General features: G+C 39.4%; 2 protein-coding genes across 4 annotated transcripts in view; one reads left to right on the top strand and one right to left on the bottom strand.

The window, feature by feature from the left end:
- Positions 1-13226, bottom strand: part of agtpbp1 (ATP/GTP binding protein 1) — a 28517-nt gene extending 15291 nt beyond the window's left edge. For 2 of the 3 annotated variants that reach the window (XM_034117948.1, XM_034117949.1), the window contains exons 1-13: positions 13103-13226; positions 11753-11811; positions 10153-10283; positions 4833-4900; positions 4378-4441; positions 3901-4047; positions 3381-3512; positions 3188-3281; positions 2983-3020; positions 2478-2686; positions 2191-2368; positions 1109-1206; positions 291-407 (exon numbers count right to left, since the gene is read on the bottom strand). In XM_034117948.1, coding sequence (XP_033973839.1) covers positions 291-407; positions 1109-1206; positions 2191-2368; positions 2478-2686; positions 2983-3020; positions 3188-3281; positions 3381-3512; positions 3901-4047; positions 4378-4441; positions 4833-4900; positions 10153-10283; positions 11753-11784 — 1308 coding nt within the window. In that variant the 5' untranslated portion in view covers positions 11785-11811; positions 13103-13226. Of the gene's footprint in view, positions 1-290; positions 408-1108; positions 1207-2190; positions 2369-2477; positions 2687-2982; positions 3021-3187; positions 3282-3380; positions 3513-3900; positions 4048-4377; positions 4442-4832; positions 4901-4997; positions 5048-10152; positions 10284-11752; positions 11812-13102 lie in introns of those variants that run through there. The other variant, XM_034117950.1, reaches the window with a different exon arrangement.
- Positions 13227-13314: 88 nt separating this feature from the next.
- naa35 (N-alpha-acetyltransferase 35, NatC auxiliary subunit) lies at positions 13315-24421 on the top strand. The gene is given in 24 exon segments (XM_034117951.1): positions 13315-13544; positions 15855-15980; positions 16067-16100; positions 16349-16463; positions 16646-16720; positions 17200-17367; positions 17582-17648; positions 17770-17813; positions 17930-17980; positions 18391-18474; positions 18636-18750; positions 19090-19101; positions 19104-19267; positions 19422-19481; positions 19661-19767; positions 19899-19965; positions 20258-20356; positions 21249-21427; positions 21532-21668; positions 22047-22114; positions 22199-22339; positions 22583-22705; positions 22962-23042; positions 23169-24421. Coding segments are annotated over 23 exon segments (2172 nt in total). The 5' UTR covers positions 13315-13544; positions 15855-15859; the 3' UTR covers positions 23229-24421.
- Positions 24422-24723: the final 302 nt, after the last annotated feature.

Below are 24723 nucleotides of genomic sequence, written 5' to 3'. Positions count from 1 at the left end.
AAATAAGGTCATATAAATTCATCTCGTGAACATATATTTCTATGTAAACTTAATGTATGTTTCATAATAATTCATTCTGACGCACAATAGTATGAGCAAATAAGATCAAACTTAAGAACAAGTATGTGTTAAAAATATACAGACACAACCGAGAGTATTGTAGTAACACATTGTTGAATGTTGTCAAATACTTGCATATCAATACACCAATAATTCATGTGAAATAACTGGACGTTTTGTTCATATTTTCATACTAAAAACCTTTGTCAACATAGTCACAAAGGACTGACCTGGAAGTCTTCAGAAAGCTCCAAGAAGAACCTCTCATAGACCCTCAACTCCTCGAACGGACGGCCAGGGTTTTTTTTGGGATGCAGCTTGTTGAGGTCCGTCTCTATGTCATCATTCTGATGACAAGACACAAAGGGAGAAAACACACACATCAATGTTAGACTTTTGAATGCGTGTTGTCTGGCTGACAGATGGGGGATAAATAGAGTTTTATTCTGTATTTGGGCTATTGCTCAAGTCTGTTGTTATCTTATGAATATGAGAAGGATCAGAGAACACAGAACCTTGACACCTATGTTTAATTTTAGAAGGATGTTATAGTGCTCTGAAATGTTCAGTGCCTCGCTGGAATGCCAACTCACTCATTAAGGAGCTGAACAATTTTTTCATTTAATCCGTAGTTGTAAATACCACATTTCAGATATGGGAGGCATGTGATATGAGAGTGTTAGGCACTGTCTGGCTTATGACTGCCCCCTGCTGGAGGTGTGTCAGAAAAAACTGACAATCTGTAGAAGTTAAGTATTTTATCATTGATACAAACTCCCCCGATACACTAATAGATTCCCATTGTTTAGCCAATGAGGGCTAATAATAATTTTAAAAAACAACAATAATTCTTACTGAAGTTCAATCATGATGCAAAAATGTTAAGGCTAAAACGTTAACGATATATTTGACTTGGGCCTCATCTCTGCAGTGTCTCTTTAACACTCCTTGCATACAGAGAACATTCATTTAACAATTTGAACTCTAAGTGCTACACATAATGTTGGTATGTGAAATATTGTGTGTGCATGCGAGTACTGAATATTACCGCAGTGTTTTGATCCTTCTCGTCTTCTTCATTCTCAGTATCGTTCTCTGTGTCTGCGTCTGTCTCCTCGTTATCACTTTCATCCACCACATCATCCACTGGTACACACACAGACACACACACACACACACACAGACAGTATGAGGTGACTTTCCCTAAAACTAAGGTTTACATTTCTTTGCCAAAGTCAGGAGTTCATTATTTTACAGACAGGAAACTAAACGGATTTCGGGCACCGAGTTGAATTACTATAACAGAGAAAATGTTAACTACAAAATGTGAGCAGCCATGATTCAGAGATGAGTGAGAGATTTAAAAGACAGAGGAATTTTGATAACATGAAAGGCAAGTAGCTTGTTCTGTGACACTGTTAGACATGTTTTGACAATATAGGAGTCAACACAACTATGTGGTATATGTTCCTGGTAGATTTTTACTGACATTTGTGGACATCATCAAGGAGATTCACCCAAGTATAGCGCTACATGAAAAGTTATATTTCGATTGAACATGTTTTAAGAATACATTAACGGGAAGAGACAATAGGCTAAAGTTTTTCATCAGACAACCTGTGGACGCAACAAGGAAGCGTATTAGTTGGGGACAGTACAAGTCTACTAGTGAGCAGGCAAGCAAAAAAGCAATGTGCACTAGGCATCTTTATTACTATCACATGTCATGTGTTAGTTTAATGAAGTTATGAGGGAAGTAAATGAGTAAGCAGCAGTGAGTGAGTTTTATGTTTTCTGAGGATGGAGATGTTTCTTACGTACGTCTTACCCTTCTTTAAGGGCCTGTTGCAGAGCTGAAGAATCTTTCTTCCTGTAAGGCATATTGTGTGCAGCAGTATTGCCATTAACCAATCATGCGGTCGAGGGATGTAATCATTATTTGTGTGTGTGTATGTGTTTATTTATTATGTAGAACTGAATCTAGGAGAGCTAACCGCGTTAAATAAGTTTAAGTGTCTGTCTGTTTGGCATAAAAAAACAATGAAAGGTGTGCGCAAACACTATGCTGGGGCGCTCTCTAGTGAACTGTGTGAGTGTGAGTGTGTGTGTGTGTGTGTTAGTGATTCTCACCCCCAGGTGGCTGGCTGTAGAGCTGCGCCACAGGACCTGCAGCAGGTATATGTGGCAGCTGGTAGTGGAAGGCCGATTTGATGGTGGGCAGAGGCAGACGGTTCTTAGGAAAACACTTCCTCATGATGAGACTTGAAGTGTTGACGAGTGGATCCAGAGTCCGCACCGGGAGACACTCCTTTAAAATACAACCACACAGAAAGTAGAGCAGTGTAAGTGTGTGTATGCAGAACATATGTGCTGAATGCTGTTATTGTTTGCCATGCGTATGTCGCCTTCTCACTCACAGTGGAGGAATTGTAGAGGATCCGCATGCCATCAGCGTCTATGAATGCTTTCCTGCCGAGCTTGATGTTGGTAATGTTCCTGAGGCAGACCAGCAGCCCTTTGCGAATCAGCATGTGGCGATGGCGTGTGTCATTGCGATGCCAGTCCTGGTACAGAGCGAGCAAGATATGCACATGTCCGCCATCCACTGCACGGCGAGCATTCGTTTCTGCAAGGAAACATGGAAGAGGGACATGAGAAAGCAGTGAGGATTTTTACTTTACGACTGTGGAATGGGATGAAGAGAAGCATGGGAGGTGTAAAACGTTTTCTTTCTTTTAGGTTAGGTTAGGTTACTTAAAATCCATATTGAATGATCACAAAGTGCGTTTGCGTCAGTGAGAAACAGAATATCAGTCAAGGACAGGCAAAGCATTCGTGAAAATTATGTGTGAGTGTCAGAAGAAGAAAGCTCACTAAACTACTGTAGAGACAAAAGACAATGTTACAATGCAAATTACTCACTGGATTTAAGCAGCGCTCCCAGTGCGTCCAGAGCTACCCTGTTGGTTTAGAAACAAGACAATGTGTTACATGGTATGCTTAAAAGCTCATTGAAAGATTAAAAGTTGTTAAAATCTCTGAAGGAAGAAAAGTAGAGGCAGTGTATGTGACGGTTTGTTTTACACACAGCATTCATGATGGCTCATTAAAGCAATCGATGGCTTACTTAAGCAGGCTGGTGTTCTTCTTGCTGTATGGCGATGCAATTTTGAACATGATTTCCACCACTCCATTCTTGCCCAAAGAAATAGCATTCACCGCTTTAAAAGAACAATACATTAATAAATATCAGACAAAATTTGAAATTGAGAGGGAGGACACAGGGAAAATCTACAACTGTCGAGTTTAAAAGTACTTACAGTTGGTGGAGTAAACCCTGAGAACCTGCAGGCAGGGCAGAAGCAATTTGGTATTCTGTAGGTTCTGTTTCGTTAAGTTGACCGTGACGTTCAGCGCGCCGCTCAGACGCGCCTTTACTCCGAATTTTCTGTCTGAAGACATGTTCATGCAGAGAATACATCAGTCATTTTCAATGTTTTTGGATGGTTCAACCACTATTTTATTGATCTACAGGTGGCAGTTACGTGCAAGAAAAGTATACATTTTCCTGCAAAGAAGAACACTGCCGGTTCAGTAAGCAATGCATCTAAAATATTTGATGAGGAAGTAAATGCTCCTTGATAAACAATGTGTTTCCTTTAGCAGGAACAGCGTAAACATTGCTTTCATTTGTTTAAAGGAATGTTAACAGGGCACCTTTAATAGCACAGACCAGACTGACATAAGGGACATTTTGGACATATAACACAGTTAAATGATGAGAACAGAGACAAAAGCAAACGTCGATGTGTTTGTGTGAAACTGTGACATTGATCCTACCTTTTGGTCCAACCTTGGCGAGCAGTGAGTGAAGCTGCAGCATGAGTTCTTCACTGGGAGGCAACTCTTTACTGGCACTGATCAGAATCTGGAATAATATTCCTGTTCCTCCTTTAGACACAAATACTCCCACCCTGCGACCTCTGCCTATAGACAGAAAACAGACAGCATTAGATGTGATAAAACATAATTCATCATGGAAATATGCAGTGAAAATCCTGGTAAGCACAAACCTTAAAACATTATGCATCCCAGCTGAAGTTACTATCACCATTTATTAGAGTGTTAAACTGAGTTGTTTATGCTTTTTAGAACAGATTTACTACTAGTCAGAGTCATAAAAGAATATTGGAAAGGACAGTTAAATTGTCCGCTAACTTATTATCCAGCAAGGAAGTTAATGTTGTCATTAGCTCTAAAAATCAGGTCAATGCTCATCAATTTTGGGTTTGGAAAAAAAGGGAAAGCTCTACATACCCACAGTCAGCAGCTCACTGAGTATGTACAAGATGTTCAGAGTGGTTGGGACGTCCCTGGTGTTCTGCCAGAGCCACATACATTACACATGTTAAAAAAACATTCAGATGTATACATAGTGAATATTACTGTGGGCCTTTGATGTGTCATCTGTAGTGTAGTTTCCTAGAGCTGTTTATACAAAACCAGGGATGCTTCTTATGTCTGCCTGAAAACACTGAGCTAATTCTGGCCAATCTCATATTGGAGATGTCTAATAGGTTTAAGAAGGATTCCTAAAAGGGAGGGGAAAGACATCTTCCTATTGCTGATTTGTTTTCTCACAAGAGTTGTATGATAAGATTGATATCATTCTCGTGTTATCTTACTGTACATTAAATATCAAGCTAATTTAGTTTAGCACACACAATGGTAGGTCTTTGATAATCTCCTGCTGTGTTGATGAGTGAGTTTACCTCCAGTGAAGCCAGGATGACCTCCATGCCACTGGAGCCTTTGGACATCACCTCTTTTCCGCTCTTCTCTGCAACACACAACAAAACAAAAAGGATCAGAGATGTGAAGATAAACAGCTGTGCTTGGTCCTGTACAAACAATGTGAGGGCTGTTTTTCCACGTACAGCAGCTTGTCCTGTAAACGTTGGCTGGGCCATAAAGGCAAATCCCAACGTCACAGTGGATTATCCTGGAACGTGTGAAGACCTCTGCCCTGGGTTACTGCTTCATTGCACAATGAATAGATTATTTTTCTTTAACTGTTACCTTGTGGTAACAAGGTGGTAATAGTTCCTTCCGCACACAAGCTTTACCTTTACCTATCCCACTGAAAAACATGTGAAAATAAATGATTGTGCTGTTATTCCTACTTCAACCCTTTCAAATCACGCCGCACAGCTGCCCTGTAATTTATGGGCTGACAGATTCCAGTGAAGAGGCCTCCGTGATTGAGCCAGTCCTGTTTTGAAACAAATGCAAACTCTCCAAACAAAAACACATGACTGAGAGTCAACAACAGATACTGGGCAGAAGTCCTTCAACCTGAAAGTGGCCCTTAGTTCCTTTTATAGCACCGTTTTGAAACCAGTATTAACTTATTAAAGAGGATTACATTTACATAAAATAATAACATGCAATAAAGAATCTGTGTAATATTGAAATGTCAAGTTAAATACTGGATTTTATTAACTAGAATACACAGGTATCTTGTTTATTTGACACACGCATTTTCCACCTTTTATGGTCTAATGCTATGACACGTGTTGAAGAGAATATACAATAAATCAAATCAACATGGGTATGGAATGAATAATTATTACTAATTGACATACACAAAATACAGTTAAATCTGAAAAATACTCTGTCAGCAAAGAAACTCAACCGTCTTTCTTCATATTTTTCCAACAAACACCAACTGGGGTTGGGTCAAAATGAAGCCTGTTGATGATCCTACACACGTGAGGGTTTCATGTATCTGGAATTACCCGCAGCAGGTAAATATGGCAATGATGTCAACCATGCAGCTTTTATGATTGATGATAAACTCCACACTTTTACAACCACACACACACACACACACACACACACACACACACACACACACACACACACACACACACACACACACACACACACACACACACACACACACACACACACACACACACACACACACACACACACACACACACACACACACACACACACACACACACACAACACACACACACACACACACACCACACACACACAACACCACACAACACACACACACACACACACACACACACACACACACAACACACACAGTCACACACACACACACACACACACCACACACACACACACCCACACACACACACACAGCACACATACACCACACACACACACACACACACCCACACACACACACACACACACACACACACACACACACACACACACAGCACACACACACACGACTTTTTAAAGCTCTCCAAAACAAACTGGCCTTTCAACACTAATCCTCAAAAATCTAAAACAAACATACACACAAGGGATTGCACATAGATCACTGAAAAATAATAAATAATTACAAATTATGATTTGTTACAATCTATCTATTTACTGCAATCTATATATTTTAATTCCGATGATCTGAGTAGAGCAGATTGACAGCTAACTGATCCGCACAGAAACCTACATATTTTTCATTTCGAGTGATCGTAGATATAAGTCATGTATGACTGCTTGAAGTAGTGCACATTAACTGTACACATTCGATGGTTATTGTTATCTCACCTGGCCTGAAGAAGGTGAAATATTTGCAATGTAAAATGCCCAAAAAATATATACATTTGATCAAAAACACCTGAATTATATATTTCATTCTTAATCTTACCTGGTGGCTCTGGGGAAACTGCAGATTGATAATATCTCTTGCTGTAGCGGTACTCCATTTCAAAACTCTTAAAATTGACTAAAGCTTTGGGTAAAAAGAAAAGTCCTTTTTCCAAAATCCCAGGTGAACAGGCTCAAAAGTCTCTAAGGTTGCACAGGTCTACTGTGAGTCTAATTGTCAACGTTTGATGGGCTATATGAAGTGAAAATGCCCTTTGGAACATATTTTGTACTTCAATATCCCTGTAAGGCTAGAAGCAAACTGCTCTACTCTCAATCCTCCAGCTTTTTGCCAACCTATGGTGCCAACACTAAGCAAAGGTTCAGGACACCATGAACTCAGTAAGCAGAAACCTCCCCTTGCACGAACCAGAAACTAGACCACCAGCTGCTCCTATAGAAAACCGACAACTGTATAGGAAACCTCTCTTCACACGCCCTCTCCTCTTTCCTCCCCCCTTTCTCCTAATCAGCACAGTGAGGAAAGAGAAAGCTGCCATGCCATCAAATAAAAACAAACACTGAATTTCTGACAGCAAAAAATGTAGAATTGTTACCTTTTATACTAGACACATTTTCTATTAAACCACACAAGATTTACTATGGTCTGTGAAGCTTATTGTTTAAAATAATTATATTTAATTGATTTTTCATCCAATTCATACTTTCCTTCTCGTTATCATCCTTGTTTACTATCTTTGTATCTCTAGACTGTCTACTAAGCTCCACAAATTATGAACATGAGACAAGAGTACAGCAAAGCCGGTCTTGGGGTGTTTAGTTACCGTGAACCGGGCCAGACCCCGTCTTTCCCCCTCATCAACGTCTCGCTCATACACATTTCAAGTTGAGGCTGCAGGCGGGGTGTGACAGACAGCCAACAGTAGATGAGAGAAGGACAGCTGATATATCAGGAATAACAGGGTCACACACAGAAGCCTTTCCACTGAGCCCAGCCGTTGGGACGGATTAACGTTTAACTTTAAAGTGGGAGGACGGGATGAATTATGGTGAGAGGAGATGAAGAGTAAAGAAGTATGAAAATGTCAGCATGCTTAAAACTTCAAGGAGATGATTCAGCACACATTTTCAGATTCACACCGAAGGTTCTACTTTACCTAAATTCTTATGACTAACTTGCCCTAGCTTAAGAAACTCGTAGTGGCAAGAAAGTGCCACTGATTAAAAACTAATATAAATTATAGAGTTTTTATTTAAGTATTCAAATAAGCATAATGTAAATAGTTCAAATCTGTAGTACTGTGGTAAACGATTCTTAATATTTTAATTAAAAACTGTATTTAAAGTATTTCATGTTTTCATTATTGATTAATCGGTCAATAAAATTGGTGCTTTTTTCTATTAACTGAAACAATGTTTGGTTAAAAATGTGTCCCAAAGTAGTACAAAATGCCTATCGAATTTCCAAAAGCCCAAGATAAACAACAGTATGACCTGGTACAAATGTTTGTCAGCAGCTTTAAAATCAAAACATGCTCCACCTGTTAAAAATCTGCTCAAAGATTGTTGCTCAACCCTGTCAGAGACTCTATGACTCAGCCTATCATATCAACCTAGTGAGGCTGTCCAACAACATCATCGACTCTGACCCAAACCATGTTCTGAACAGTGAACTGCTACCATCTAATCGGAGATACAGGGTCCCACGATTCAATAAAGTCAGACTGAAGCACTCCTTTGTGCATCAGTCAATCCTCTCAGTAAATACAGAGCTAAATCCCAGATCAAATGCACGCTGAAGGCTCTTTGAGCAGCTTTTCTCTCACTGATTGTGCTGTTATGTTAAATGTTTGTTGTTTGTGTTTCATGTATTTGTGTCTGGATATTTGTCTGTTGATGTTGGACATGGAGCTGCTGTGACGCAAGTCAAATTTCAGACTTGATCTGACAAATAAAGTAATATCGTATGTATCGTATGAAGTACAAAGATATTAAATGTACCAAAATGTAAAATCATAATCTAAAACTGAGGGATAAAAACAAATCCTTCTGACATTTTAAAAGTTGCCACAGAAAATGTTTGACATCTTTGCTTGATAAATAACATGTACAGTAGTTTACAAGTAACACAACTACTTTTGGCATTAATCAGCTAAGTGTTAAAGCACAGGAGTAGAGCACAGCATGCATCAGAGATTTCTATTCTTCCTAGGCTTTGGACTGTCAGAGAGGCCCTGCTAACAGAGACAAACTCATGTTTCAGTCGTGTTCGACACAGCGGTGCGGCTCAACGCTTCTTCTGCTGTCAGATCTTCTTCTCTGCTCTCCTTTCAAGGAATAATCAGAGAACCAGATCTGAAGACACTGTATCAATTTATCCACACTTTGACTACCCCTAACTCATCTCTATGTACACAGCAGCTGCACTGAACACAGTTTAATTTTAGTTAAACTCAACCTGACTAGCTGAAGCTTAGCGGCAATTTAAAGAGAACCAAGGTAACGCATCAAAGTTTAGAGGTGGAAAGGAGTTCTACTGTATGAGCTTTAACCTGCATACAGCCATGTGTGGCTCCAAAGGTAAAATATGATAGATGGCCTCAAATGAGTACCATAAGTCAACATTAGCTCCTAGCATCATCCACCGGAACCTCTGACTCAAACTGCCGTCGTTGAAGTAACGTTGTAGTGTAGGCACCAGGTTGTGAAAAGGAGGACGAGTGTGTGGAATAAATGTGACGGCCCCTCTGCTCTGTGTGCTGGGATGTTGCTTTGCTTTCTGTCGCCAGGGCTGCAGACCAGGTGGAGGGTAATCAGCGTCATGGGACACACCGAGCCAGTCCTCTGGGACTGATCTCATCTCACACACTTCTGTGTTGTGGTTTAGATATTTATTTTCCTTCTTTTTAACAGCACAACAGCCATGCAGCAAATTATTAGTAATCCACTCCCTACACTTTTACTCAATATTTGTTGGGCATGTTTTGAATATGTTGTAGTCAATAAATTACGTTATTAGTTATTCTACCTATGTGTTCCCTGTTTTTGTCCCAATTTAAGAGCAGGGTGCTAATCTGGAGGGGAGATGCTCCTGTATGTGTAACCCTTCATTCTATTCAATATTGTATATTTGCTTATGTAATAGTTAACACAGTGGTTGATTTGATTACAATTAGAGTTATCGTTTTTGTAAAAACATATTACAATGCCGACATAAGTTACTGCCAACAAAACGATTTAAGTCTAATACATCGGCACAAACCAAGAGGTGGCAGCACTGTTCATGTTATCACACTTAGCTTGAGATAACACCAATACTCACATACCACATGTCTCTGAACAAACACATAAATACAGGGAAATTACTAGATTTAGTCTTTCTTTTGTTACAGTTTCAGAACAGTGCATTGCATGTTGTGTGTGTGTGTTTGCTCTCACCCTGTGTCTGTATGAGATGATATATCTTTGCAGTGACCTGTCTTGCTGTTTCGACATCTCTCGCCATGGTCTCTCCATTCATCCTCTCCAGTTGGGCCAGGAGCATCAGGACCCTGGAGTTACTGGGAACGCTGGAAACACGCACGCACACAAACAAACAGCTTTACTTTTTGGAGAAATATATGTAACATGAACATGTTATACATTAATCCATTCCATTATAAGCTTTTAATGAAAGGAAAATGAAGAAAAAAGTATGTATTTATATGTATGTATTTATATATTGCATATTCAAGTCCATCTGGAAAGGTCTGAGGTCAGTATAAAAGTGTAGTGTGTCATATGGATGCATTTACAAAGTGGGTGCTTAATACATAAGCATGTGCTAAGAGAGAAATCTGTTACTATTTCCTGCTTCATGTCTGAGATTAAAAATGGATTAGAATGATGGATCAGTTTTAGTTTATCCAGCATGGAGTTAACCAGGAGAACAGACATAGCAGCCCCTCATATGGGCACATGCCCTTTTATGCTTAAAGTGAGCGAAATATGTCTAAACCCGAATAATAACCAACATAAATAGCCTTCTCTGTACTAAAGGGCAGTGCTAAATATAAAACACCCACATAGGCAATGTATGCTATTGTATATTATCTCTTTTTAATTCATTTCAATGAAGTTGACCATTGAGGCAGTTTCTTAGCGCTTCACTATTTCTGGGAAAGTGACCCATCCCCCGGTTATAATCTTAGCTCAGTGGGGCTCAGCTGGAAACACAAGGTTAGAGGTCAGTTGTTAGTACAGCAACGGCAAACATGGGAGAGAGAATCAAAACTCTGTGATTGAACCCTGTGGAGCGAAGTTTCTCATATATCCTTATAAAGACAGAAACTGTGTGTGTGTGTGTGTGTGTGTGTGTGTGTGTGTGTGTGTGTGTGTGTGTGTGTGTGTGTTGTGTGTGGTGTGTGTGTGTGTGTGTGTGTGTGTGTGTGTGTGTGTTGTGTGTGTGTGTGTGTGTGTGTGTGTGTTGTGTGTGTGTGTGTGTGTGTGTGTGTGTATAAACAGAAAAAGAAAACATTGAAAAAGGGAAAGAATGATGAAAAAAGTGATCTAGCAAAGGGAAAACATAGCAAGAAGAAAATACAGCCTAAACCTACAAACTGGATGACTAAGTCACATCAGTGAACACAATATAAAGCTAGAAGAGATCAGGAAAAACACTGAGAGGTTTATTGCAAGGTCCTTTTGCTGCATTAATGATGAGTGTTTCATCATGACAACTCAAATGGAAAGGCAATTAGTTAACTGCTGTCTTGCACAATAAAAGTTTATTTTGGAGGCACAGTGCAACAGGAAAATAAACAGCATCAACAAACACTTGTGGAGACAGTTACAAAGCAAAATAATTCTAGAAAGAATGAATGTAAGCACTCAGTGAGTGACAGAGAGAGTGAGAAAGAGGTAGAGAAAGAGAATGTGTGAACAGATGGTTGTGACAGAGCAGATTTCACCCAGAAACACTAACATACTACATTTCACAGCCTGCATGTGTTAGGGTGCACAATTAATTTGGTTGTCCTCAAATAGCCAAGCAACTCACCCTTTATCTGTGGCCATTTTGGGTTTGTTCATTTTATCTACTTCAACATGTCATGTCGTCTGCAAGAAAAAAGAAAATGAAGACATTAAAAGACATGCTGGACAATTTAAAACATTTGCATAATTAACCTGTGTGCCAGAACAGGTCCCACTTAACTCCTTTCTCTAACCCCAGGCTCTAGTCAGCCTCATCTATGCAAAGACAAGATAATGATCAACCTAAACTGCCCATAGCTGTGAATGTGTCTGTCAAACAACAAGCTACAGCTGCAGAGATGGCTAGCCCATGACAGACCTTTACTATCTGATACACAGAAGCTCCTGGCTGATTTAATACGAAACAAAGAGGCTGCCTTACATGCTGCAGATCTCAAATGTCTCGAGACAAAAGACCAGTAGTCGACAAGGTAATTTGAATAGGAGGTCTGAAAAAAAGCTATGCTAAGCTTTTAGTTGCATTAAAAAAATATATATATGTGGGTTTTTTTCTGAATGGAAAAAATCAGCATGGTTCAGCAGAAAAGTTCATCAACAGTTCAGTGAATTTAATTGTCACAGGTTTACAAAGAGTTCTAGACTAGAAGATGAGGTCAGACGGTCATACAGAAACGTTTATGGGCTGTGATAAGATGAGTCAAAAACAATGTTGCTGTTAAATGTTGAGATATCATTCAACATCACTAGTGTTAGAAACATATACAGTTGTTTTACATAGGTCAAACAAAAAAGGTGCTAAGATGTATATTAATCAATACAATACATATAACTCTATAAATCAGGTTTGTTTAAAATTTGCAGTCAGACTGCATAAGCCCACCACCCTTTCTTACAACAGGAACAACCAGTTGACGTCCCGATGATCTTATGGGCTGAGGAGCAGCAAGATCAGACCATAAAGAGACTAGGGATAATCAATTTGAAGCTTTCTCCAAAGCAATTGTAAAACTGAATTTTTTTTGGAGGCCAGTTTATATAAGCCAGATGGTAACTCTCGTCACAAAACAGAATCAAATATCTATTTAGAAAACATGATAAGCTATCGTTATAACACCAGCCCACAGGGACATTTTGGCATAGATGCTCTAATGGTCTCTGATTGGTCACTGTCATTAGGCTACTGTCAGCTAGTAAACAGATGGGCAAGGCTGTTTTACAAGATGCTAAGTTAGATAGGCTAGATGAGGCTGCTAGTGTCCGCTGCACCTGCTGCACTAGTCAGTCATTAACGGCCGCCTGTCTGCGACAGCAGGCTAGCTAACGGAGGAATATGCTAACAATAAAGCGTGCACAGGCGATATTAGGGAAAGCACTAGGCCTGCATATAACTGTCAAGAAAGACGCGTTTACGAACCTGCATGTAAAGGAACTGCTGTCCCATTCAGGGTGAACCAATTCCAAGATAAGGGGGCCCGCTGCCGTGTGTTTGTGTTGCCTGAAACGCCCTGATGATGTTGTGATGAGACCAGCCCCCACCAGCGACGGCTCCAACTCTCTGCCAGGGCTGTCGGCTAACAACGCGAGAGTTCATTTCTCTGCTTGGTTTTCAGTTAAAGCGCATGTATAAGACAAACACATCACAACTTTCACAAAAATCTAACATTGATATAGTTGTATATCTCTACTGGCTGTGTTTCAATCTATACATCGTTCTTAAGGGGGCTTGAATAGCATTATAACAGATAAGGACTACATTCCCCAGGTTGACAGCGGCTGATGACGTTTAATGTATGCGCCGCTCTGTACAGTCGCTGAAGAGATCTTTTTTAGCTACATGGTTAATACACAACAATAAGGTACGTTCTCGTTTACAATAACTGTCTTTATAATATCAGTGCACTTGTTTTGTATACATAATACAACGGAATAACGTGCTAAACTGATGATATCCCAGCACTGTTCATAAGAAACATCCACTGTGGGGAACATTAGCTTGCTAGCACACGGTATTTCAAGATACTTTCCGTCGTTATTGTACTCATTAAAGTGTTGTTGATAATGTTGACAAATAAGCGGACAGATTGTTACTCTCGTGTATATTTTTTGTAGCTAGCGAAGTTATTTTGCTATTAACCAGATGCCTCCAATGTAACAATAAAGAAAATGAATCAATATCTTCTGTGACCTGTAATTAGTCTACCTACAAATGATATAAGGTCAAACAATTTGCAGTGTGTTCATAGTAGCCCCTACCCTAGCTCAGTTAGTACACCTCAATTAAAATGTTATGTTTGCTTATATTTGATGGTGGTTGTAAAAACATTATTATGTAAATAAAAATCAGTCATAGAGTAATGGGTGTTTTTGAACTCCCTACTTAGCCATCATAGTACTTCCTAACATGGTTTAAATTGCTGATACTTTTCACTGCACTCAAGCGTGCCATTTACACTTTATTAGGCTGCAATTTAAGATCGTCCTGTCAGTTCTCAGAGCCTAATGTTATAATAATATACTGCCTGTTCAGCTTTATAGGAGCAGAAGCATGGACATAAAGAGTCATTTAAGTCTGATCTCATATTTATTTATGTCATTACAGGCGAAACAATTGATGTTGGCTTTAATATGTGAATATGTTTAAAGGGGGATCTGCCAAGTGTTTGCCATCTAACTTTTAAAATATCCAGTAGAGAACGTGAATGAATGTAGTAAACGACTATATGGATGCAAATGTGTGTTTTTTTAGATTATGTTTAGTATGTATGGAAAGCAACAATGCTATGTTAAGGCTCTGAAATGGCTCTTCATTTCAGTGTGGCACTTGATTTGAGCCAATCATCCATTGAACTCTTTGTTCTATATCTCTTTTCTTCTCGTTTGACACTGTTGACCACAACATATTACTAGACCGACTAGAAAACTGGGTGGGACTTTCGGAAACAGTTCTAAATTGGTTTGAGTCCTACTTAAAGGACAGAAAAAACTTTGTTTCTATAGGTAAATACACATCTGAGTTGACAAATATGACATGTGGGGTACCTCAAGGCTCCATCTTGGGGCCTCTTCTCTTTAACATCTACATGCTACCACTGGCTCAGATAATGAAAAACAACAAAATAAGTTACCATAGCTATGCGGATGACACACAAATTTACGTAACAATTTCACCAGGAGACTATGCTCCAATTCAAACACTGAGTAAGTGCATTGAACAAATCAATGACTGGATGTGTCAGAACTTTCTCCAATTAAACAAAGATAAAACTGAGGTAATGGTTTTTGGAGCCAAGGCAGAACGTATAAAAGTTAGCGCTGAGCTTCAGTCTGCAATGTTCAAAACTACAGATAAAGCCAGAAATCTAGGTGTAGTCATGGACTCTGACCTGAGTTTCAACAGTCACATTAAAACAGTTACTAAATCAGCCTACTATCACCTAAAGAATATATCCAGGATTAAAAGACTAATGTCACAGCAGGATTTGGAAAAACATGTCCATGCTTTTATTTTCAGTAGACTGGACTACTGTAATGGTGTCTTTACAGGTCTCACTAAAAAATCTATTAGAAAGCTGCAGCTAATTCAGAACGCCGCTGCTCGAGTCCTCACTAACACTAAGAAAGTGGATCACATCACTCCTGCTCTGAAGTCCTTACACTGGCTTCCTGTGTGTCAAAGAATAGATTTCAAAATATTGTTGCTGGTTTATAAAGCTTTGAATGGTTTAGGCCCAAAATACATGTCTGACCTACTGCTAAATTATGAACCATCCAGAACTCTCAGGTCTTCAGGGACTGGTCAGCTTTCTGTCCCCAGAGTCAGAACTAAACATGGTAAAGCAGCGTTCAGTTATTATGCTCCAAATATCTGGAACAAACTCCCAGAAACCTGCAGGTCCGCTGAAACTCTTACTACTTTTAAATCCAGGCTGAAGACTTTTCTTTTCGCCGCTGCTTTTAATTGAACTATTCACATCTTAAACTGCACTGTAACTTTTATCCATGTATTTTTTCTTTTAATGTTTATTTTATTATCTTTTATTTTTAATGACTGATTTTAAATGCCATTTTCTTAATGTCTTCCATTTTTGTAAAGCACTTTGAATTGCCTTGTGTTGAAAGGTGCTATATAAATAAACTTGCCTTGCCTTGCCTTGCCTCTTAAGTAGTCACCATGGTGATGAAGTCAGCAATTGAGGATGATGATGCCGGCTGGGGGCTCGGCATCCCAGAAAAGATGAAGAACAATGCCAACTGGGTGGATATTACACATGAATTCAAGGGCGCATGTAAAGGTACAAGTTCCGCTGGTAATTGTTTGTGTGTTGTATGTATGCAGTTGTGAAAAGAACTGACTTGTCCACCTGTTTTATTTATGCAGAGTTGAACCTTGGAGAGTTGCTTCATGACAAACTGTGAGTAGGACCAATTGTTTTTTTGCCTGTTTCAGAGACTTCATAGCATTGACGAAATGAATAGCAATAGAGAGAGACGTGTCACACACAAACAGTGATAACAACAAAACATGGAATTCAGTAAATTTCTTCAAAGGAAGAGTTTGAATTTCCCATTTTATTTATGCTCCAGCTATTGAATCTGTAGGATTTGTTGAACCTTTGTGCACATACAAAACAGACACTAAATGTATTGTCTATGGTGACAGGTTTGGCCTTTTTGAGGCCATGTCAGCCATAGAGATGATGGATCCTAAGATGGACGCAGGAATGATTGGAAACCAGGTCAACAGGAAAGTGCTCAACTTCGAACAAGCTATCAAGGTACGGTACCGCTGACCTCTCACGGCTGTGCAATTACAATAGGAATGAAGACATAAAGCGAGATTAAATGTACAACTCTGTTTGCATTTTCTACTTTTAATATATATATTTTTTTTATATAAACAATATAATTAACCACCTAGGTCAAAGTCATTTTTATTGGTCTCTTGTATTTGTTCTAGGAAGGAGCCATTAAGGTGAAAGACCTTAGTCTTCCTGAACTCATCGGGATCATAGACACATCTTTCTGCTGTTTGGTGAGTTTCTCTTTTTCTAAACATTGGGGGGGTTTTCTGTGAATGTAAAAGCTTTTAATTGTTCTGATGTTGTTTTTAGAGTAACTCCCCTCCACAGACCCACAAACAAAAAGTGGGTTACAGCTTAATGTTTTATTCAATGGCACCGATGAAGTCAATCTTACTCGTAACATTTCTTTATGAAATGTTGTTGAATTTCGAGAGATGTGGTGCACAAAAAAAATCTGTGGATTCGATATAATGTCAAATATATATTTGTCATTCTACATGAAAATACTCAAATGAAAATATAATGAATTAATGACCACCAAATCTCGTAGTTTATAGCAAACTTTTATCTTTGAACTGATAAACAATGAACTGATTAAAAAGTCAGGAAAGTGTTATGACATTATATCCATTTAAGCCCATTGTATTGTAGATCAGCACCACTGCAGGAAACCCTCTACTCATGTGTGCATGTTTGTGTGTATTTCTAGATCACATGGCTGGAGGGCCACTCACTGGCGCAGACGGTGTTCACCTGTCTGTACGTCCATAACCCCGACCTGATCGAGGAGCCCGCCCTCAAAGCCTTCGCCCTGGGCATCCTGAAGGTGTGTGACATCGCCCGAGAGAAGGTCAACAAGGCTGCTGTGTTCGAGGAGGTAAGCAACTTTCTGACTTCCTGCCATTTGACCAGAATGTGGAAATGTTTGAGTTATTGGCTTTTACAAGTTAATCTTTCTTTTAATACGTTTCTGCTTTGCCTTCTATTGTATATTTGTAATATATTGAACAGTGTTAAAGTTGCAATTGATTGATGAGTCAGTGTCGTATTACTAAGTAACAATACTAATTGACTTTGTATCTATTTTGTAGGAGGATTTCCAGGCCATGACCTATGGTTTCAAGATGGCCAATAATGTCACAGACCTGCGGGTGACAGGTAAGAGTAAAGTGTTGTAGTAGATCATTAAGTCCACAGCTCCACTTATAATGATCTCATTGCAACATTGAACTGTTGGTGAGTTAAAAACTAATCCCTCTCTTGTTTGTTTTCTTCCCAGGTATGCTGAAAGATGTGGAGGATGAGTTACAGAGGAAAGTTAAGGTATTTGTTTTCAGCCAGTTTAATCCAAACTCATTTCCATTTGAATATTGCTGAAAAGAATGCTAGAGTATTATAGTATTAAGAGTAATATATTGGTTTCTCCATTTCTGCTTTAGAGCACACGCACCCGTCAGGGTGAGCAGCGGGACCCTGAGGTTGAGCGAGAGGTACGTTTTTCTAAATGTTACATTACATCATCTGAAAACTCAAAACGTGTTGTTTCAAACCCATGTGGTTGCAGTTTCCACATAAATTGCATACGACTACAAGTTGAAATTCAGAATATGTCTCTGCTCTTGATAAGTTTAGCCTAGTATTCCAACATTTCCGACACAAATTAAACCTATAACCCTCCCTCTTAATCTATGCCTGTTATATTTCCTTTTCCTTATTCTGTCCATCAGAGTGTGTCAGGGTGGGTACTAGATTTTTTCTGGGTGGTCAAAAATATAACTAAATGCCAGCCTTTGTCATTCTTTGTGCCTTGTAAAGCTTCAAAGACAAGCTAGAAATATGTTCATTAATAGTGTTGCATGTATGCATGAGCCTGTTTGAATGTTCTCTCTTTTTTTTCCAGCATCAACAGTATTTGGCCCTTTTCAATAGAATCAAGTTTACACGCCTTCTACTGACTGCACTCATCACCTTTACCAAGAAAGAGGTAATACACACACACAATGTATAAGTTAATGACTATCACGTGGTTTATAAAATGTTGTTCTGCGTAGTAGCATTGAAGAGGATTGTAATAACTTGTATGTTTAGTTGGTAATTTTCTTCTTTTGTAAAGTGAGTTTTTGCTTACCGTTGTATCTTTATCAGACTAGTTCGGTAGGCGAGGCCCAGAAGCTTGTGATCCAGGCAGCTGACCTCTTATCAGCCATTCATTCCAGTATTCAGCACGGCATCCAGTCCCAGAATGACACTACCAAAGGAGGTAACACACACACACACACCACACACACATCACAACCACACACACACACCACACACACACACACACACACACACACACACACACACACACACACACACACCACACACACACACACACACACACACACCACACACACACACACACACACACACACACACAACACACACACACACCACACACACACACACACACACACACCACACACACCACACACACACACACACAACACGTTTGTTAAAAATGTCTACTTCCACTCAAAATAGCTGAGGCAGCCTCTAAGGGAAGATCTTTTTTTAATGTGTTTTTCCCTTTGTTCTGTTTTGCTTGTGTCTACATCAGACCACCCCATCATGATGGTTTTGAGCCCCTGGTCAACCAGAGACTGCTCCCGCCTACCTTTCCTCGCTACGCCAAGATCATCAAGAGGGAGGACATGGTGGCGTACTTCAGCAAACTCATAGACCGCATCAAGACCGTGTGTGACGTGATCAGCACCACCAACCTGCACGGCATACTGGTGAAGCCTTTTTTGTGTTTGTTGGATTGCTTATGTAGTTTGAAATCTGTTTTTTTCAGTGTTCATCATTCTATATATGTACATGCTTTGAAGGACATTTGATCTAAGCATTCATTCAAAATGTACCAAAATAGTTTTTGTCTTTTATTTTCAGGACTTCTTCTGTGAGTTCAGTGAGCAGTCTCCCTGTGTGCTCTCCAGGTCTCTACTCCAGGTGACTGAATAATTACTTTTTGTCTTTTTCCGACAGAGAAATGTATTGACACTTGCACACAGTTTTTGTAGTTTGTATACTTGTACACAATTAATAGAACCTTAAGATACTAATATACAACCATAAAGTAAAAACACATCAGTCTATGAGAACTAACATGATTGTTTTTCTAAATCCAGACAACGTTCCTGATTGATAATAAGAAAGTATTTGGGACGCACCTGATGCAGGATATGATCAAAGATGCTCTGAGATACTTCGTCAGCCCTCCTGTCCTCTCCTACAAGTAAGTCTGTCATTGGTAGAGTGACATTAGACCCTTGACATGCGAGTCGTTTAATGTCATTTATTTTCAAGCTTTATTTTTGCCCCAGGATGATCTGTCTCAAGCTTATTTGTCTTATTGTCTCTCTCCAGGTGTTGTCTGTTTAACAACCACCAGGCAAAGGATTACATCGACTCCTTTGTAACGCACTGCTCCAGGGTATGTTACCTTTACTGTTCAAAGCAGTAGTATAAGAGGCTTCTACTTCTGAATACATTTGTTACAGTCGTCAAATCAAAGGGAATGATTTAGGAGGAGAGGTGTACAATTGTTCACAGTTTAATGGCCGCTGCTGTAAAGAAAAGGACACAGGTCATTTATGCTATGATATAACTTCTAGCTATTATGGAAGTTGGTTGTAACACTGAAGGATAGGCTAATTTATCACCAGCCCCATGATATAAATAAGCAGGATGTGTTTATTCATTTATTGTTGTTTTGTCAATTTCAGCCGTTCTGCAGTCTGATCCAGATCCACGGCCACAACCGCGCCCGACAGAGAGATAAGCTGGGCCACATTCTGGAGGAGTTCGCTACTCTGCAGGACGAGGTGAAGGGCCGCTGTTTTCTCTTTAGTATTCGCCTTCATTCCTTTATTTTAACGATACTTTAACAAGACACCGCCATAGAGTGCCACAGTGACGCGTCCGAAAACCCGAAAGTAAGTTAGCATTTTACCACTTCCGGTTCCTTCGACAAAAAAGCAATGCAATTTCTCCATAGGATTTTGGAAAATAGCTGGAAATAAGGTCTGTGGTTGACACACATTTAAGAGACGGATCACGTTTTGTTCTATAACATTAAATACATCAGCAGTGACCCCACTGGTGATTTTTGAAGAGTTTACGTGTCTGAAAAACGATGGTTGTTAACAAGTGGCTGAATAGGACTACAGAAGTTGTCGAGGCCGGTTTACGTTATTACACCGAACACGTAAACACTCCCGCTAAGTTTGTTTTTCCCCGTGTTCTGCTTGAAAGCAAGTACCTGCCTCCTGCAAACTATTCAAACAAACGCTTCAACTTGTACAATTTTGAATCTGTAGTTTTGAATATGGATCTTAAGTTGGCGTGACGTTGAAGCAGCGACCCTGCTGTAGTTCGTTTATAGCATAACGTTAGCATTTTGCTTCTGGCGACTAGATTTATGATTAGAAAATTATAAAATTGGGTAGACATGTTGATATTATCCGGCTGAACAAAACGTGATCCGTCTCTTAAATGTGTGTCAACCACAGACCTTATTTCGAGCTATTTTCCAAAATCCTATGGAGAAATTACATTGCATTTTTGTCGAAGGAACCGGAAGGAGTTTACTTCTGGGTTTTAGGACGCGTCACTGTGGCACTCTATTGCATTTGTGCCACACAAGTCAGGCATTGACACTGTACCTACGCTGATGTTGTAAGTTATAACCCTACTAATCCATTCTTCTTTCTTCAGGCAGAGAAAGTGGATGCAGCGCTGCACAGCTTGCTGATGAAGCTGGAGCCCCAGCGGCAGCATCTAGCCTGTCTGGGTACCTGGATCCTCTACCACAATCTGAGGATCATGGTCCAATACCTGCTCAGCGGCTTTGAACTGGAGCTGTACAGCATGCATGAGTACTACTACATCTACTGGTGAGAGAATACTTTATTAGCTGGTACCTCTAGAATCTCTCTACAGCATGCACAGGTGCATTTTGAACCCCTGAGGTTTAATAAGTGTGTGTTTCCATCTGTAGGTACCTGTCTGAGTTCCTTTACGCGTGGCTGATGTCCACTCTGAGTAGAGCGGACTCCTCTCAGATGGCTGAGGAGAGGCTTTTGGAGGAGCAGGTGAAGGGACGCAGCAGCAAAAAGATCAAGAAGAAGAAAAAAGGTAAGCTCTACTGTCGCCTGAAGTTGGTTCTCAGAGTATGATTAAAATAAATAGATAGATAGATAGATAGATAGATAGATAGATAAATACGTTATTGATCCAAATTTTGGAAATGATTTCGTTACAGAAGGAGCATCAGTGTGTTCAGACATAAAATAAAAAATAATTAAAGAGTGGAGCAGAGAATTTACAAAAAAATAAATAAAATGAAAAATATTATATCAAATATAAACAATATAAACAGTATAACAATTCTTAACTATAACTATTAACTATATTAACCAAAAATATTTGCACATTTTAAATGAACAAGTGTGATTTTTCCTGTAGTGAAGGTGCTTGTCTTATAATGAATTGAAGTCTTGTTTTCCTCTGCAGTTCGCCCTCTGAGCAAAGAGATCACCATGAGCCAAGCGTACCAGAACATGTGTGCTGGCATGTATAAGGTAGGACATCGGCACTGAATTTTGACCCCTCAACTCCTTTCTTCACACCCTGCAGTAACACCCAACCTCTGTGCCTCTCCTCAGACCATGGTAGCTCTGGATATGGACGGGAAGGTTCAAAAGCCTCAGTTCGAGCTGGACAGCGAGCAGGTTCGCTACGAGCATCGCTTCGCCCCCTTCAACAGCGTGGTCACCCCCCCACCTGTGCACTACATCCAGTTTAAGGTACTTGGTTGGTGTTGATGCACTTCATCCAGCAGGCTCTCATTTTCTGTCCCCCTTACTTCAAACACATTTGTATTGTTCTTTCTCCTTAACACTTCTTTTGGTGTCCCCCCTTTTGGTCTTAATATTCGCATAACCCTTCCTTTTTTCCCCCTTGATTTACTTTTGATTCCCTTTGTCGGTCTTGCACTTCCGTCTTTTTCTGCGCGCTCTCTCTGACTTTTCCCTTCTTGTGTTTTTCAGGAGATGTCTGATCTTAAGAAGTACAATCCTCCGCCTGGCTCCACGGACCTTTACATGGCCGCCAGCAAACACTTCCAGCAGGCCAAGCTCATCCTAGAAAATGTGCCCAGCCCAGACCCTGAGGTCAGTAAAACAATAAAACTTCTGAGAGGAAAACCAGTTTGTGTTGTTAGATTCCCCACATTCTTAAACATAAAAGTAATTCTTAAAATGTATACCTGAAAATATGTTCTACTCGAGATACATTTTGGTAAAACAGTTAGTATTACAGCCTTTAAACATTTATTTATAAACATAGCAGCCTCATTTTTAGGGGTCACAAAACTCCAGTTTTTTTACTTTTCTCAACTATCAATAACCACTAATTGATTGACTACAGGTGATCCGAATACTGAAGGTGGCCAAACCCAACATTGTAGTTACGAAGCTCCTGGCTGGGGGGCACAAGAAGGACGCCAAGGTAACAAACTATTCACATTCCCTGGTGTTTAATTTTTGGTTCTTTGGATTTAAATTGTGATAGGTTGATCTTAATGGTGGTCAATGTTGTATATTGTGAAAACGTTGTTCCTTTTTGCATCCCCAGGTGCTCCCAGAATTTGACTTCTCTGCCCACAAGTACTTTCCTGTGGTCAAGATCATCTGATTCTGCACTGCGGGATGAATATGAAGAGCGTCACCTGAAAGATCATCAGCCACAAAGACTGAACCTTCACCTGTGTGTGTGAAAAAGCCCTGCTCCAGTCCATGTCTGAACAATGTGTGTGCGCGTGTGTGTGTGTGATACACCCTACTGTAAAACTGTGATGGAGTGTTCGATACACCCGATTCTTTTTTTTCACACGAATGAGAGATGAAACCAGAACAGAGAAAAATCACGACTGGACTGAAATGACTGCATCATCTTTTTCTATGCTGCCTCCATAACAGATTTGTGAAGTGCACATCATTGGATCGCATGAACCCTTGCTATGTATTTATGTGCTTATCTGAATGAAACGGTTGAGTGTGAAAGGACTACCGTATCCTGTTTTCTTTTGTACCACGCTCGCTACATGCGAGTACTAGATAGGCATCAGTTCAAATTGTAAAACAGACAGGAGATACAGCAGAGAAGAACCCCTCAAAATTGTTATAATTGTGTCAAGCATAGTAACGTTGCAACACACAAAAGATCTGAATATCACGTTTACAGTAACGGGAGACCATATTTTTTGGGAATATTGAAATATGTCAAAACCTAATTTCCCTATTTCTGTGTTTTTAGTTTTCATCTTAGAAAATCCAACATATCTTTCTAATTCAGACATTACATTTATTATATTAATTAAAGGGAACATTAACAAACACAAACATTTGAAGACCCTGCCAAAAATATATGGTCCATAAATATCTGAAAATAGATTCAATGGATACAAAAAAAATAATGATTTGCTTATCTCTCTTTGGCAACAGCTTTTTTTCTATACGAGAACCACTAGCCTCATCATTTAGTTGTGAAAACTGTAGTGTTTACTGATGCATTTTTGGTATTACTGCCATGTACACAGGTTAAGTATACATGTTTGAATTTTTTTATGTACATATTACAAATATGGTTACAATAAATCCCTCTTAAAACCATGTCTCGGTAGTGGTTGATCGATCATCAATAAAGTCTTTGATTATTTAAACCATTCACAAATGTGTTCAACATTCAGAATAAAATAAAATAAAAGCAAATTTAATCCGCAAAAAAAGTAAAAAGTAAATCCAATTTATAAAAATCAAGAAAATATTTTGGCTCCAGAAAGGAAATGGGACATTTAAAAAAAAAAAAAAAAACAGGCAGACATTATCTGACAAATCAAAGTATTGGATGTAAAAAAAATTGCTGTTTCAGATAGCAACCTTAAAAGACACTTCCACATAAATTAGATTTCACCAGTGGTCTGACCAGGAGTGCTGATGTGTGACAGGTTTGGAGTTTGGACACTCTCCGTTACAAAGTGTTTCCAATAATCTGCCGCAGGGTAAAAACCAAAATAACAACTTCCCCACACTAAGCCTCGACGCCTCCTTAGCAAAAAACACAATATGTAAAATGAATGATTTTAATGCACTAGCCCACGCATGAACTCTACCACAGTTATCAAGTTATT

The sequence above is a fragment of the Trematomus bernacchii genome, unplaced genomic scaffold (genome assembly GCF_902827165.1).
Source record: "Trematomus bernacchii unplaced genomic scaffold, fTreBer1.1, whole genome shotgun sequence".
NCBI classification, from domain to species: domain Eukaryota; kingdom Metazoa; phylum Chordata; class Actinopteri; order Perciformes; family Nototheniidae; genus Trematomus; species Trematomus bernacchii.
The sequence above is the reverse complement of the archived record's forward strand: the minus strand, read 5'-3'. Positions and strand labels throughout refer to the sequence as shown.